This window comes from Phalacrocorax carbo, chromosome 4, assembly GCF_963921805.1.
Source record: "Phalacrocorax carbo chromosome 4, bPhaCar2.1, whole genome shotgun sequence".
NCBI classification, from domain to species: Eukaryota; Metazoa; Chordata; class Aves; order Suliformes; family Phalacrocoracidae; genus Phalacrocorax; species Phalacrocorax carbo.
The window spans coordinates 43081980-43098496 of NC_087516.1; the positions used below are offsets into that span (position 1 = coordinate 43081980).

At 36.6% G+C, this 16517-nt stretch overlaps 1 protein-coding gene across 2 annotated transcripts in view; it reads right to left on the bottom strand.

Moving 5' to 3' along the window:
* PALLD (palladin, cytoskeletal associated protein) overlaps positions 1-16517 on the bottom strand; it is a 205843-nt gene that overhangs the window by 115578 nt on the left and 73748 nt on the right. The window contains exons 3-9 of one of the 2 annotated variants that reach the window (XM_064449749.1): positions 15322-15388; positions 14694-14799; positions 13830-13904; positions 11010-11151; positions 10670-10693; positions 1476-1595; positions 356-614 (exon numbers count right to left, since the gene is read on the bottom strand). In XM_064449749.1, coding sequence (XP_064305819.1) covers positions 356-614; positions 1476-1595; positions 10670-10693; positions 11010-11151; positions 13830-13904; positions 14694-14799; positions 15322-15388 — 793 coding nt within the window. Of the gene's footprint in view, positions 1-355; positions 699-1475; positions 1596-10669; positions 10694-11009; positions 11152-13829; positions 13905-14693; positions 14800-15321; positions 15389-16517 lie in introns of both variants that reach the window. The other variant, XM_064449747.1, reaches the window with a different exon arrangement.

The following is a 16517-nucleotide window of genomic DNA, read 5'->3' on the forward strand; positions in this document are numbered from 1 at the left end:
GAATCTCAGGCTACTACGACATTCAGGTACAGTGACTAAGAATAAAAAGCACAGAGCAACAGCCACTACTACACTACTACTTACTTATTTTTTGTTACTTTATCTTAAATCTTTCTATATAATTTTATATATATAATGCACTTCCCTGTGATATAGCATTATGAGAAAGAACACAGTTCTTTCTTGTATTCAGCTCTTCGGGACATAAATCACAGCAGTAAGAAGATTGCTCAAGGGATGAGCACAGAGTCCATTATTGGTCTAACACTAAATTGTTCTAGGCAAAAATTTGCTTTCAATAAATATCAAGTTTATAGGAAACAAACAAAAAAAAGACAAACAAAAAAATACTCACAGCTTTGGTTTAGCAAGCACAGGTGGTGGCTCCTTGGTGGGTGAAAGCAAGACAGCTGGAGGTGGGATGGATTTATCACTGTTTGGCTTGCTGTTAATCACTCCATTTACTCCATGAATGGGATGGATGCCATTTGCTTTTTCTGCAGATGAATTGAGCTGTAATTGAAGGGCTGTCACACCAGATCTTGACTCAGTGTTGTTTGCTTCATGGGTGTCTGTATGTTTCTTAGGAAGAAGCTCAAGAGAGCTAATTTCAACTGGAGGAAGTGGTAGGAAATGATGGAAATCATCACCATTGGATTCTCTTGTCAGTGATTCATGACTAGAGCTTTCTGAGTTAGCTAAAAGAAATAAAAAAGAATGCCTCTCTGACAAGTCATAGACAAAGTACACCGTACATACGTGCTGTACTTTCAGTTTATTAAAGGTAAGATTTCTCTGGTTCTGTGCAGATATATTTCTAGACCTCCTGTTGATAATTCATGCTGAATTAGATACATGACTGGCTATTCGTTTTCTGACTTTGCCTCATGCAAAAGACACAATAAGGAACCTTATGGGTCCCTCTAAATCTGTTCCTGGAATCCAGCCACTAACTGAGATTGGCAAGTACTACGGGACAACATAATCTGAAACGGCATTCCCACGTCCTGGAGTCTCAGCATCATTTAAGAACAAATGATTTAAAAATACTGAAGGATGTATGTACACATGGCATGTTAGTGCATTCTGCAACAATAAGGATGTAAACATATTACAAAACTGAATATACCATGTCACAGTGTTTTATTTTACAAAAGGCATATGCCAACTCTGGTAGCATAATTTAATCAGCTTTCATTTTGCCTCTGCTGCCATCTAGTCCCAGAACCCTAATGCTTAAAAATTTGCCAGACTCGTGGCAGACACTTTAAAAATGCATTTTACATGAAGAAAAATTTTAAACTAGGAAATGAGCCAATAAAAACATTCAGTTTGCTTTATACAAATGCTCTGAAGTTGACAAGACCACTGTCTTACAGCAGCCCTTTTCTACAAGGGAAGCAGACGGATAACTTCACAGGTAAACTAATTATCTAAGATCTATGATTAAAAATTCCATTCTCTTCATCACATACCTGAGCAGACAGTTAGTTGTGCATTGCTTGTTACTGAACCATGTTCATTTGTTGCTGTGCATGTGAAAAGTCCTGAATCTTCAGGAAAAGTTTCTGCAATTACAAGGGTACATATCTCTTCTGGAAATAAACAGAAAAATAAACTGCATCGTAAACTATTCAAAATAATGTAATGTTTTTGTGTTGTATGTTAGAAGGGCACCAGAAAGTGCTTATACAAAGAAATTCTGGGAGAACTGCAGAAAAGCTTCCAACATAAATGGCTTCAAAGAAAATCACTTTGTATCTAAAACAAGTAAATTTATCAAGCGAAGTTTTAAACAGAGGCCTGTCTTGAACTGTAATTTTGCCATCACAAGTCTGTGCAGTCATTTCACAGGTTCTATATAGGATACTACTTATTCGTACAAATCAATGTGTTGGTTTCCATACATGATTAACACTTTTTGCAAGATCTTTGTGGGTCTCTAAATAACACCACCAATATGAATGTCATATCATTCCTTCTTTCCTTGAAATTTTCTATATTTAATGCAACATTTTAGATTAAATCGCATTCCTAGTAAAACCAGAAAGTATTTTGTCATCAATTCCAATTAACTTTTCTGCATAAATTGACCAGAACTAAAAACTCTGAATGCATAAATAGTCCCCTTATGCAGAGTTTGGGAAGAAAATTTCCGTCTCTGTCTGTACAGCAGTGAGAATGGATAAATTGAAAATATAGGACAAAACAGCATCCCCAGAAACTCTTCAGAATGCTGCAACACAGATGTATTCTGTGGCTGTTTGAAATCTGTTCATTCTACTTTGATATATGCCATAGTATATGCTTTGATTATACCACTCAGAAAAGTTGCATGAATGTTGGGTCTCACAGTAATGTTTTTAAAATAATTTCCATCAATTTCTAAAGGGCATATTTAATTATCTAGGCATATCTTTTTCCAGATTCTTCAAAGAAGTCACTTTATCTCTACTTGTAATGGTATTCTAATATTTTTAAAGATTCACAGTATAACTAATCTAAATAATCCTAGTATTTATACACACACCTAGATAATTTTAGACCTGAACAATATTACATTTTGGGTTTCCTTAAGTAGTTAGGAGTTTCTTTTGCTTGTGCTCATTTTCCAGTCTCAAATCCGAAGCAGGGAAGTTTTATAGAATTCTGTTTCATTTTAAATAAAAAAAAAAAAGCATTTCACATTTTGGACATTTACACAGAATAATCCCATTTATTATTACATAATAAATGGAATACAGCTAATAAAAACAAACTGAAGAGAGAGGGAAAATATTTCAGTCTCCAATAACTTTCCCATGAAAAGTGTTCTGTAGAAGAGGTTCAGTAAGGTAAGCTTCACTTCTTTTAGTTCAAAGAAGGAAAACGTTTTCCAATAGTTCTTTTTTTTTTTTCTTTCCTAATTTTCATTGTGGAATGGCAGACCACCGTCTCATTTAGACAGTTAACAAAAAAGTTATGCAATTTTTCTAATTATAAATGACAATGTATCCAAAAACTTCCTGTACTGGAAATGAGCTAAAAATGAATGACTAACTGAAGATTTGGCAGAGAGTTGTTCTTCAGATAGAACATGGTTTTTTTTGGCAATACAAACCAGTCATTCTGTGTAGTTGCAAGAGGCATGTCTGGTAATACTGTAGCACGTTGGATCTTATCTGACCCAGATGAAGATTAATGACTCGTGAAAGGTCTTATCAGGAAAGTAATGGGTAACACAAGCTAGTTTTTGAACTACCGAGATCAACTTTTTTAGAGTCTTGGCATGTTGTAAGCAGCTGAAGCTATACTGTTAACCACATATCCATACTCCTGGACTGAACTGACTCTGGGGATGCCATCTGATACATGCAGTGCACTAGTTTCCTGTTCATTTAACAGCAGAATTCTGAAAGCTGGGTATTTCGGGACTGCAAGTAAAAAAATCACTCCCACCATGCTGAGAACTGCTGTTCGAATGAGGGCAAAGGTGCTACCAAATATAAAAACCAGCAGAATTCCTATTTTCCAAACAGCAGAGCTAATCAATGCATAACGTTCTTTCAGCTTTTTAAGTATGCATAATGATCACATAAAAAGAGCTGATGTTCAGTCTCCAGTGGTAATAGAATTCTAATGGATTCTACAATGATGTGGTTTGTTTACTGAAGTGATATATTTGAAAATTATACATGGTAAATTGCAGTAATCCTTGTGAAAGAAATTGCAAGTAACTTGGTGATGAAAATAATCAGAGTTTAAAACTCAGTGTTCTCAGCCAGATGACCAAACTACAACACAGTTATGATCAATCATGAGAAAACTGGCTAAACTGAAAACATAAAAAAACCCCTAAGAACTAATCAAAAGGCAGCTCTGGCAAAAAGCACGTGCAAGCAACATATTGTCGTTGTCTTTATTCATTTTGCTCCCCCCAAACCAAGAATCGCTGACCTCCAGGTCCTTGCTAAAAGGCTTACTACTGTGGAAAGCACAGAAATAAAATACTAATTTGACAAAAGAAACATCTTTAAAGATTTCCATAACACAGCCTGGATGCATAGTACTCTGAGTATTTTTCTAGCTTTACATCCTGACTTAAGTAATTATTTTTCTTTCTCTTACTGTGCTAAGTAGAATCTGATGATCTGAAGTAAATAACGTCTGTTCTACTTCCCGGCAATCATCAGCTGACAAATAATTTCATCACAAAAATGCGTTCCAGAAAGCAGCTCCGAAATGCTGTTCTCAGGGCCTTAAAACATATTTAACACTTGACTAAATGAATACAAAAGCATTCTGTTCACTGAAACATGCAAAATGCTTAGGCATGCAAGTACTTGACTATTTTGTCAGTTATTTAAAAGAAAGATTACATTTTACAGAGTAATCCTTTCTATTTATGGTTCATGAGTCCATTAGGAGGAATAATCTTTGGTAAGACAGAAAACTGTTGCATTTTAACAAATATCATCACTGGCAATGCGTTTACTTCAGAATGTCTCTACATATTACATTAATGGTAGAGTAGTTCTTTATCTCATCTTCATCTCCAGATGTGATCATTAGCTTCCTCCACTGTAATGCACATACAGTCCTGGGAAATAAGTATGGTCTTTTATCAGCAGTTGTTCATTACCATGCAATGAACAGAGCTATTTCTATAGATATACATTCAAAGCCATAACTTTTCTGCTACACAAAGACAGTGGATAGTTACAGTGGTGGTTTCCTGGTTAAAAATCCAACCAAACACAATCCTGCCATCTTGTAGACAATTCGTCTCGCATTGTCCCTCTTGTTCCCTTATCCATCAGATGTTTAACTACAGTTTAATGGCAAAGCACTATGCCCATTAGGTAGCTTCTCATTTAGGTATCTGTGCATCTTTTATATAAAGAGAATGGGAAATTGTGAAAATAGAGAAGAACTGAATATGCATATTAGTATAATAGAAGTGTTGCAGACCTGTAGATGCCTTAACTTGAAATAGCACAATGAAAAAAGTATTTAATTTACCTGTTTCTGATGATCACTATTGTATACAACCCAGACAGGCAGCAGTTCTGGATTATTTAATAGGCTTTATGCCACTCAAGAAATGAAGAGACAAGTTTCTAAAAGACATAGAGAGCTGACTATGTTTGAAGATATCTCAAACAGCACTTACAAAATACTGAGAAATAAAGCTGAACAACAGCGAATATGATTGTGAGCAATATAATGCAGTTTCAGGGTACAGAACCTAGGTTACAGCATATGTAACCAATACCCAAGATGGCTGCTATCTAGCCAGTTCAGGTACAATAAATGGACTTTAGTCCCTAAAGCAATGCTCAGGTTTGAGGAGAAATTAAGCCATTTATCAGGGTCAAGGAAAAGTTTATGCTAAAGCTTACACTAAGGCAGTTACGATGCTGTAGATGCCTAAGCCAGCTAGTTTGAAATTAAGTCAGGTGTATACATCAAAGCTGAAATCAACATATTCAGCAACGTAATTGTGATGATTAATGTACCCCAATAAGCTTTAAATATTTAAAACTGAAGAGGAATAGGAGATGGTACAAAAAAGATCAGATGTTTATATTGAATTTGGAAGCATCAACAAGCAAGGACAGTCGTAGCGGTCAGACTTCCGATGGGATAACTGATAGGACCAGAATTCTGTAGGTACCTTGGGAGCGCAGAGTACAACTGAAAAAGTAATTGACAAGCAAAAGTGCATAGGTTGGTCAGACCACCTTTAATGAAGGATAGTTTTAACTTATTTTCAGTTTTTCTCTTCATTTGCCATCTTGAGCTATAGCTCATTGGAGATTGCTTTCTTCAAGCCGTTCTTTGCTGCTCAGCAGTGAAAGAGGGAGCCAGACTCTTAGGTGTAATTCTTTTGTTTTCACTAAAAAATGCAAGGATTCAACATACACACTGACCTACTGAAGTTTCTGTGCTTTGAGCTTCATCAGCTATCAGAAAGCTGTTTTTCTTGGTGTTGGGAGGCAGTAAGGATATCCGTAACATTTGCCATATATTTTCAGTTTCAAACATTATGCAGAAATAGAGGGGGATTTCTAAGGGAGTTACTTACTAGAGTTGAAACTCTGAAACACAGCAGTCAAACAGGGAACAAGAAAGCACAATCCAAGAGAATCAATGACTATCTTTTGAGATGTGTTTGGGGAACATACACAGCATTGTGCTTAGGAAAAAAAGCATGTATATGTGGCAATTCCCTGGCAATTTAAGAAAAATTACTTCATACAGTTTTCTTCTTACATGCCATTAGACAATTGTTCTAATGTAATTCAATACAGTTTGTGGCTGCCTCCAGACAGCTGAGTAATGGTCAAAATATCAACAGCTGGCAAATTACTCTATGGGATTTTTCAGTCTCAGGCAGCCTTTTCTTTGAAGGATTCAATCAGTATAAAGTCAAAACGTCCAAGAAAGAAGTACAGAGCAGGTAATTTGACAAACTGTGATGTTGGCTTTAAGTAATCTGACTAGCTATTAATTCACAAAGCAGTCTGGAGAGATTTGTGATGCAAACTGATTTCTGTCTAGACAGAAGAAGGAGTGCAAAACACATTAGGGTAGATAGAATGTACCCAAAAAAGCATAGCCAGATCCTCCCCACCCCCGCTTCTTAATTTCTTACCTTTATGAGTTCATGGAACATTTTTCTTTTAAATCATTAGAATTGACCTAGCAAAGGATAACCAATGGTTTTGAGCACTACTAAGTGTTTATTGACAGTTGGACTTTGGTTGACAACCAGCAATTAAAGTCACACCAAAACTTGTTACAATTTATGTAAAATTCCATGGAAGTTGTACACTTGGAAAAATTTTTAGAAATCATGTCCATCTTTCAAAATTCTGAATACTTATCTAGCATAGGCATGTTGGTTTCCCTGTCAGTCTTGTACACTTATTCCCCATCTGCGCTGAACAGCAGTTATACATTTGCTTATGAACAATCTCCTCTGCAGGTATTGATTTGTCTGGCTTCTTAGAGTATGAATTGCAACACAAAGCAGTGCTGTACCTATTACTTTTCTGGAACCCACCAGGTTCCTACTGTAGAAATTTTAAGATCCTTCATGGCATCCTAAAAATCAGTGTTACTTATTACCAGCATTACTACTAAAATACACAAAACACTGCTCATCATTTATGCCAAAAGGAAATATGTACATTTGGCCCAAACTTGATTTACATTCCCTTTGCATGCACAGAGTCAATTCCTACACAAATAAGCCAATAAATGTAGTCATTAATTTTCATGGAGCGTAAGACACTACACATTATTTAATAAGGCTTAGTCGGAACTGATATATGCACAAATCTTACAGGGATAGTACTTGGCTCAATGAACCCAGGGAGAACAAAATACCAAACTGAAACTCTTTAATAGGTTTTGGGTAGCAGGAAGGTGCGTATAAATCATAGAATCATTAAGATTGGAAAAGACCTCTAGGAACATTAAGTCTAACTGTCAACCCAACACCATCATGCCTCCTAAACCATGCCCTGAAGTGCCACATCCACACATTTTTTTAACCCCCAGGGATGGTGACTCCACCACCTCCCTGGGCAGCCTGTTCCAATGCCTCTTTCAGTAAAGAAATTTTTCCTAATATCAGTCTAAACCTCCCCTGGCACAGCTTGAGGACATTTCCTCATGTTCTATCACAACTAACTTGGGAGTAGAGACCAACACCCACCTCACTACAATGTCCTTTCAGGTAGTTGTAGAGAGCAATAAGGTCTCCCCTCAGCCTCCTCTTCTCCAGACTAAACAACCGCAGTTCCCTTGGCTGCTCCTCATAAGACCTGCTCTCCAGACCCTTCACCAGCTTCGTTGCCATTCTTTGGACACGTTCCAGCACCTCAATGTCCTTCTTGTAGAGAGGGGCCCAAAACTGAACACAATATTCAAGGCACGGCCTCACCAGTGCTGTGTACAGGGGCACAATCACTTCCTTACTCCTGCTGGACACACTATTCCTGATACAAGCCAGGATGCTGTTGGCCTTCTTGGCCAATATATATTACAACAGGATTACAAGCATGGAAAAAAAAAGGCATACTGCTGTCAGGCATTCACTACTCTTATGTCTATTAAACTGCAACAATACAGATACCAAAATAGTATTTTGAGGTACCTTCCTACTCTTGCCTTGCGACCCACCTTGAGAGTAGTATGAGATATGTTGATATTAAATTACTTTCCTGTATCCGTGAAAACTCAAGAAATGCACCTTTCATGTAAGGGTCCATTCCCTAGTACTCTTTAGAAGGCTTCAGGTATCTTCTCCCAAGATTTGAAAGCTAACCAGACATGGCAAGGAAAGCATTCAGCAACATCAACGTGACGGTGCAGTTATGTGAGAGGGTTGGCAAAGTGATGATCTTTTTGGACTCAGAATCCCACCTTCTATTTCCCATTTCAGGTGGCAGTTATGAAAGGAAATCGTTAGCTTTGTGAATTATCATGAATATTCTTACTTATTCCACAGTAATATCTGTCAGATAAGCTATAAGAACCTTCCAACTAACAATGCTGAAAATTACTGTGTTGTCCATGAAAAAAGCCTTCTAGCAAGACACATAATACACAACTCAGGTATTCACACAATGGCATTTGAATCTTTTGTCTCAAGCAAAGAAGTGCTTCTCCTTTCAACTACATAACATTGCACTCCTACTCTAAATTATTTTGTTCATCTAGCATTATTCACACTATGTTGCCTAAAGAGGGGGTAGGGGTAAAAAAAGATTACCAAAGATAAGCAAACATTATTCATGATTGTGAGTTTTGACAGAAGAGTTTCAAATTAGATATTAAAAAGAAAAACCCTAAGATATGCTAGTAAAGTCTTCATAGAAACTTTTGTGTAAAGTTTCTGTCCTTTCAGATACTTTCTATGATGTTAAAGTAGAGAGTGAACGCAGTTCAAGTGACTCTGTAGAAAAGAAGCTCCTAGTAACTGTGAGTTAGATATACTAGGTACTATGGTGGTAAATTAAATATAGAAAAGATGTTACTACTTGGACAGGAAATAAGTTTCTCTGGGAAGGGGAAAAAGTCAATCCAGTTTTTTAAAGATATCAAGAAAAGCTAAGTTGAGAGACTTATTTTGTTATATTACAGGAAAATGTTCCAAGAAAGATAGAGAATTGAACATATTTCAACACAAATCTATTCTCCTTTACTTCTTTTCATATCCAAAGGCTTGATATGATATTGAAACTCTCCTCAAACTGTTTTGTACTGTAACTTACAATTTTAAAACCTTAAAGTTTGGGTTATGATTATCAACTACCAATAACCTATTGTTAGCACTTGGACATGTTTTAATTCCTCATTAGAGGTTAATTTGGTTTTCCAGCACTGTTCTTTCCTTCACATGGCTCACATTTCAAGTCTCCATAAATCAAATCATTCAGTCACGTGTATTCTGGGCATCAGCTGTTACTAGAGGTGATGATGGTGCACACCACAATTAATAATATTAACTGTCAGGATAGAGCATGCGTGTGTGTGTGTGCGCATGTGTGTGTGCATATATACATATATGTATGATGGTCATGAAGTATAACAGGTATATAACAATTTTGTGAAGCAGTAAGAAAATTAGCGAATAACTGACAAAAAAAAGCAAAATCTTTTTCCCTCTTTACCTCCTCTCCTTTCTGTGAAAGCTAAGTGAAAGCTGCATTTCTCCTAGGATTAATCCTTTGCTACTTCTTCCTAGTCCGTATCCTCATAGCCACACTGCTACTTTACAAACATCACTCAGCTGCGAAGTGTGTTCACCCTGCAGTCAAAGACTGCCAATGCAACCCCTCAAAGTTTAAAACATCCCCCCGTTGCTAAGGTCCTTCAGTTCAGAGACATTCTTTGGGAATACCCAGGTCTTAGAAAACTTTTCTGTTTTATCTTTCTACTCCATAACTAAAAATCTCTCCAAATTCAAACACGTTCAGTCACAATCAGCCACCCTCTTAAAGCAAGGCTCAGACCATATCACTGTCTTCTCTTTTACATGTTGTTTGACATAGAAACATTAAAGAAAAGAACAAACATTCTCCTCCTTTTAGCATCCACTTACTATTCAAGAAAATACCACAATATATAGTGATGTATAATGGGAAAATGAAGCAGCCAGAGAAAACCTGTAGCTGGAAGAACACTTTTTGCTTGCTGAAATCTAGGACTTTTCTCTTGCAAGTAGGCTAGAAAAATTCAATGTGCCCTTGTTTTTGAGGATCAGCTTTTACTTGCACTTAAGACACTTCACATATGCCAAACTAGATTGGCAAAACTAGCATTTAGTGGTTGGGTGTTATGAAACTCTTCTGAGTACAACTTGGGTAATGGAATTTTGTGGGATTCGTTCTTTTTCCTCAGTAGCATGCAAATTGCTCATTTTCTCAGAATGAAGTTTGCTTCAAAGTTTAAGCTGTGAGACTCTCCTTGCTGGTCTAAATGGAATTTACTGTTCGACTATTAAAAGAATTGATGTAAAGGACAGTGTAGCATTCTGAAGGTGTGATAAAGAAACATTGTCTTTAAGGGGGTTTCATATTACCAATACTCAGCAGAAACACTTTTCTATTTATGGCTTCAGTACAAACACAAAAAGCTAGTGAATCAAGAGATCATTTTTTCATATGATTCTTACCAGGTTCAGTTGCAGATCGTGGCTCTGTATATCACATCATAAGGAGGGGAAACAAACAAGAAAATGGTATTAGAGATTACATTAATAAACAACAGTATACTGAATGAACATATTATACTGAAATACTGCAGACAAGTACAGAATCTGTGCGGATGCACTGCAAAATAAGGAAGACTTAAATTGTCTGTTTGTAGCAGTAGTTCAGTTATTACTTCTAGCCATTATAATTGCTGAAATGGGAGGAAGAGAGGAGTCTATCCAAAACTCAATCCTGACAGACTAATTTCATGATCTTTCCCCACCTCGTATCAAAAGTAGCCACTTCAGATTACTGCCTTACTTTTTTGGAGAATTCTGAAGTCAGGAGAATCTTGAATTTCAACACCCTGTCGAAACCACTTAACATGAATGGGAGGGGGTCCTCTGACCCTGCATTCCAAAACCACGACTTGTCCCTCAGATGCTGTGGAGTTTTGTAGCTCCTGAAATATAAAAATCACAATTCAAATGAACCAGGAGGATTTAACATTCTTAAAAATAGTATTTTCTTCCCTCTGTACTTCAACTGTATTTTATCGTGTCATTACATTTTTGCAATAGACGTTTTCTGTGAGCTGTATTTTCACTCTGATAAAATTTAATGTATCAGCTATATAGTTAAAAATGCCTGAATAGGTTATTTTCAAATACATTCTTTATATGACCAAAGCTGGGAAAGGTGTAGAAGTATTTAATTCCTCAGACCAGCACAAGAAGATAGCTGCAGTCTGACCTTTCATTTTTCATCCTTCTTCCACAAGGTGAAATGAAAATTCTGCCACTAACTACACATTGATTTACTTGGTCCTGAGAGAGTAGCTGCACTGCTTTCAGGTCAGCCTCTAGAATGGGGAGTTGCTTTTCCTTTGAGCCGTTTATAAACAACCAAGCAAAATTAGATGACACAAATATGATTAGGAAATATCAGCTTGTTTACGGGTACCTTCTGAGACAGTATTATGGCTGTAATAAATCCTTATATACATCTGAAAAATTTCAGGAAGAGCCTAAACCTTTGATGAAGAACTACAGTAAGAGAGGAGAAACGCAGTATTTTAACTAACAGAATTGACAGGAGACAGCCAGTATTTTTGTCTTAGTATCCATCTTAAGATTATAATCAGAGTCTTTTTTACTGTACTGGCTGTCTCATTCCCTGTCCAGTTTATTAACAACGTTTAGGCCTTGATGAAGCAAAGCACTTGAAGTTAGGTCTAAGCTCAGAGTTATCCCTAGTTACTATTCATAGATCTCTAGTTAATCAAATATGTAAGAAATTTGTTACATGGAAACCTAAAAAATCTTTGGGTTGTTCCCCGAAGTTTCTATAGACAGAAATTTACATCAGGAAGCTGGATTAAGCGTATTTTTTGTTGTTCATATCTGGTTCACTTCTTCTGTAACTGAAGTTGGTTTGGTTTGGTATGTTCCAGCTGGCTTAAGACAGTTAATATTGGATTTCAGGGACAAGAGATACGAGGACTGGGAAGGAACAGTGGAGCTTTGATTGCTTGGGTAGCTCCTGAATGAGGGCTGGATTTCTCCTATTTCCCACTCTTACTAGGAAGTTGCCTGCCTCCCTACCTTGCAGTAACCACATTCTTTAATCCCTTGCACCTCCACTATTCACTCTCCTGTGATACCTGCAATATCAGTGCAGAATTATGAGGGATAGAATCAGACCATTCCTGACATGAGAAAGGGATATGATGGAGCCAAGCTAGATGGTTGTGGAGAACAGGGTTTACTCTTACTTATCTTTATGCAAAACTACTTGCTGTTCCATATTAGCGTTTAGTCAACTGTTTTTCTGAAGTAATAAGCAGAAATGCCTTCTTATATTCATTTTGATGTCAACAATGGTGATTAAATTATAGTTACTGCTATAGAGATGATGGTTTGAGGCATAATGAAAATCATATTTTCGGTTAAACTTGTACATTAGAGATTAGGGAAATATGCTGTCCTTTTTGCTGTTACCTAATTCCCAGTTCTGAAGTTTGATGAATGTGAAGATAAATATGGACTTAAAAAGTTACTTAGGAATTACTGAATAAAAGTTTCCCTTCTAGAAGGTCCATGTATAATAGTGTAGCCAGCAGCAGTAGGGAAGTGATCACGCCCCTGTACACAGCACTGGTGAGGCCGCACCTCAAATACTGTGTTTAGTGTTGGACCCCTTACTACAAGAAGGGCACTGAGTTGCTGGAGTATGTCCAAAGAAGGGCAACGAATCTGGTGAAGGGTCTGGAGAGCAAGTCTTATGGGGAGCGGCCAAGGGAACTGCGGTTGTTTAGTCTGGAGAAGAGGAGGCTGAGGGGAGACCTTATTGCTCTCTACAACTACCTGAAAGGACATTGTAGTGAGGTGGGTGTTGGTCTCTTCTCCCAAGTAACAAGCAATAGGACAAGAGGAAATGTCCTCAAGCTGTGCCAGGGGAGGTTTAGATTGGATATTAGGAAAGATTTCTTCACTGAAAGGGTTGTCAAGCATTGGGACAGGCTGCCCAGGGAAGTCGTGGAGTCACCATCCCTGGAGGTGTTTAAAGATATGCAAATGTGATGCTTAGGGACATGGTTTAGTGGTGGACTTGCCAGTCTTAGGTTTACGGTTGGACTCAATGATCCTAAAGGTCTTTTCCAACCTAAATCATTCTATGATTCTATGCCTTATATTTTACAAGACATCCCAATGAAGAATATCTGAACTGCTTTTTTAACTAACATACCTACATGGATTTTTTTCCTAAAACAAAGTTAAAAAGCCTGTGGTATTTGTTCTTTCTCAAGAAGGAACTCTTGAATGACAAGTATTCATCAAGTTCACGAACTCTTGAATTCTCAGGAATCAAGGATTTCTCAGTGGAGGGCAGTCATGGGCATAAGACGAACACACAATATGCATGTAATTCTGCTAGTGATTTTAATAGGGTACAATGTACAATAACTTCATTGTTACAGTGGAAAAGTATTTTCTTAGGAAGTCATTAATACGAAAAAGGATAATGAAAACTGTAAAACTTTTAACACGACCAAACATTCCTGCATTAGGATATATCATTTTAATATTTCCTTCTGGACTATAGGAGTGTGATATGAAACTCACGATGGATAAAACATACCTTTGTAAAAATGGGTGCAGAAGAGATAGGCTTGGGTCCATCCAGACGGTGCAGGTGTGAAGGAGGGCTTTGAACCTGCAAAGCAGTGCAACAATGTGATAAAATGGTAAGAATATTGGTTTCAACAATATGGCCTGCATATACTTATGCAATAATGCAAACTCTCAAATGCACATCTTATTATGGTGTTCTCATGCTAGCACGCTTCTTCGGTGACATCACTATTTCACATCTGTTTTATTTCTCAAATCAAAATGCAAGCTTTAAAGGCTTCTATACTTCCCATGAGAATTTTGTATCCAACTGTCTTTGCCTTGAGGTGTTTTGAGAGTTTGACTCCTGTTAATATCATTCAAGTAAGTCCTTTGCACTGAAGCATTTTTGCCTCTCCTGTTATTACATCCCTTGACTAACTAATGAACACTGATTTTCTATATTGAACTTCTAGGTAGTAAAATTTAATCTTCTCTAAAAGACCCAAAGAAATGACAACACTATTTAATTTAATAACAAAATGTCTAAGTTTTTCTACAAAATATTGCTGTCATTAATTTGATTACATCTTTTGGAATTGGAACAGGCCACTATTAAGTGATATACTCTGTAATTTTCATCATCACCAGATCTGTCAGCTGCTTACATGCTGTGTTGATATATACTGTGTAAGAATCCATATGCATATTTACTTTTATGCCCCATTCACTAGATATATACTTAATATTTTTAAACATTCTTAATATAATAACGTAAATTCATAGTTCAGTAATATAATTCCTCAAAATGACAGAGTTTTTCAGGACTTACAAATTTTGAAATAAAATTTAAAATACTTCTACTAATTTAGAAATTGGTGTCTAAAAATACCTGCTGACTGGGCACAGAGATAGGTTGAATTACAGCTGTGGTGACCCCAGACTTTGGTGTAGAAGATCCTATTGTCAAGGAAACGGAGGTGGTTTTCTTCTGGGCCCTGAAAAAAGAAGAAAATGGCAAGCACTTAATAAGATCCAAAATCAGAATATGTTAGTTTGTAACCCATAAGCCACCTTGTATTTTCTACATCTTTAAATATGTCATTATCAGCTGCAAAGATCAACATTGGAGGAAGCTTGAGTAGAACACAATCTTTGTGTAATTTACACTTTCACAGCCAATAAAAAGGCTGATTTAAGATACGAACTAAAATGCATTTTGTTTCTTTAATTGTAGGCCTCTGCATGGTTTTTTGGAGGCACAGGGTGATAACAAATAAATATGAAAAGCTGATATCAACAATAGAGTTGTCAGAGTAGGGCCAGACTTCTCTGACAGAACAAGCACACTAATACAATTATAGTTACAATACTACACTTTTATATCACATGAGAGGAGAAAAGACAAGACATACACAAATATAGCCCAGATGCTTATTGAGATCTAAAACTACCAAAGATTTTCCAGTGCCCCTTCTTAAGAACATTTGCACATCATTGGTTCTACTCTGCACACTTACTGTGGCATAGCTCCAGATTTTGATTTGAAAATTAAACTTTCACTCTCTGAATCTGTGGAACTGGCACCTGGAAAAGAAAGTATTTTCAGTAATCTTATATTCCTTTACTGATTTATTAATGTTTAAATTCTAAAGAAAAAGCTATGCTACTTTTGCATTTCACTTCAAGAGTTCGGAATTCTCTGTAGGAAACTACTGCAGTTTTTCTTATCTGATAAAGATTGTAACTATGTACTTTAGACAGTTGCAGAAATCACAACCATACCAATGTAACTGCAAACTGTTTTCCCTAGGCTCTTAGTTGTCTTCCTTCATATTGAAGCAAATATGGCCAAAAAAGGGAAAAAAAATGCTGACTACTACTAGTCCTCTACTGGAAATGTATAATTTTATTTACTTGAATGTTAAAACTTAAAGCTTAAGCAAACATATGACTTATACACAGATAAAAGATCTTCAACCTTAAGTAAGAGCAACTCAGTATAGCAAGACATTTTCAGACTAAACTTGCTACCCACTATCTCCACAGTTCAGACTATTTATATTAACCTGTACATAACATTTATGTACCGGTATTTCTTGTCAGTGGAAGTCTTGATATAATGTATGTGTTTGGGAATAGCCTGAACTCACTTAAAGAAAAAAAATATGAAGGCATTTATTCACTTTGTCTTAATTTTTCCTAACAACTGGTACTTCACACAACATTTGTTCTAGACATTTATGCAGGACATATTATTCTTCAACGTATTTGTGCATACATATGGATAGCTGTATTTGTAATACAAATCATAAGCAATTCATAATCATTATGCATAGTATAGCATAGACTGATACCAGTGAAACAAAACAAAGCTTGGACTGAGGCACCCAAGTACCCTATTTATTTACAAAGTTTAAACTACAAAGACCAAAGCAACAAGTAGCACAGAAAAGGTAAGAAAAGAGAAGCAAAGTGGGTCTACATGAAAGTATTTCGCATGAGCAAAGGATAACCAGGTCTTGTGTGGCTGGGCCTGCCGCACAGAGGAAAATATTAGGCTTCAGTGTCATCAAGACTATCAACATACAAAGCTTGTATGACAAGCTGGTTTCTGTAAAGATCATAGGGGAATAGCCTAATGACTTATACAACACTCTCAAAGTTACATGTTGCAAAACTTCAAGATAACAACTCCACATAGTAAGACATTTCA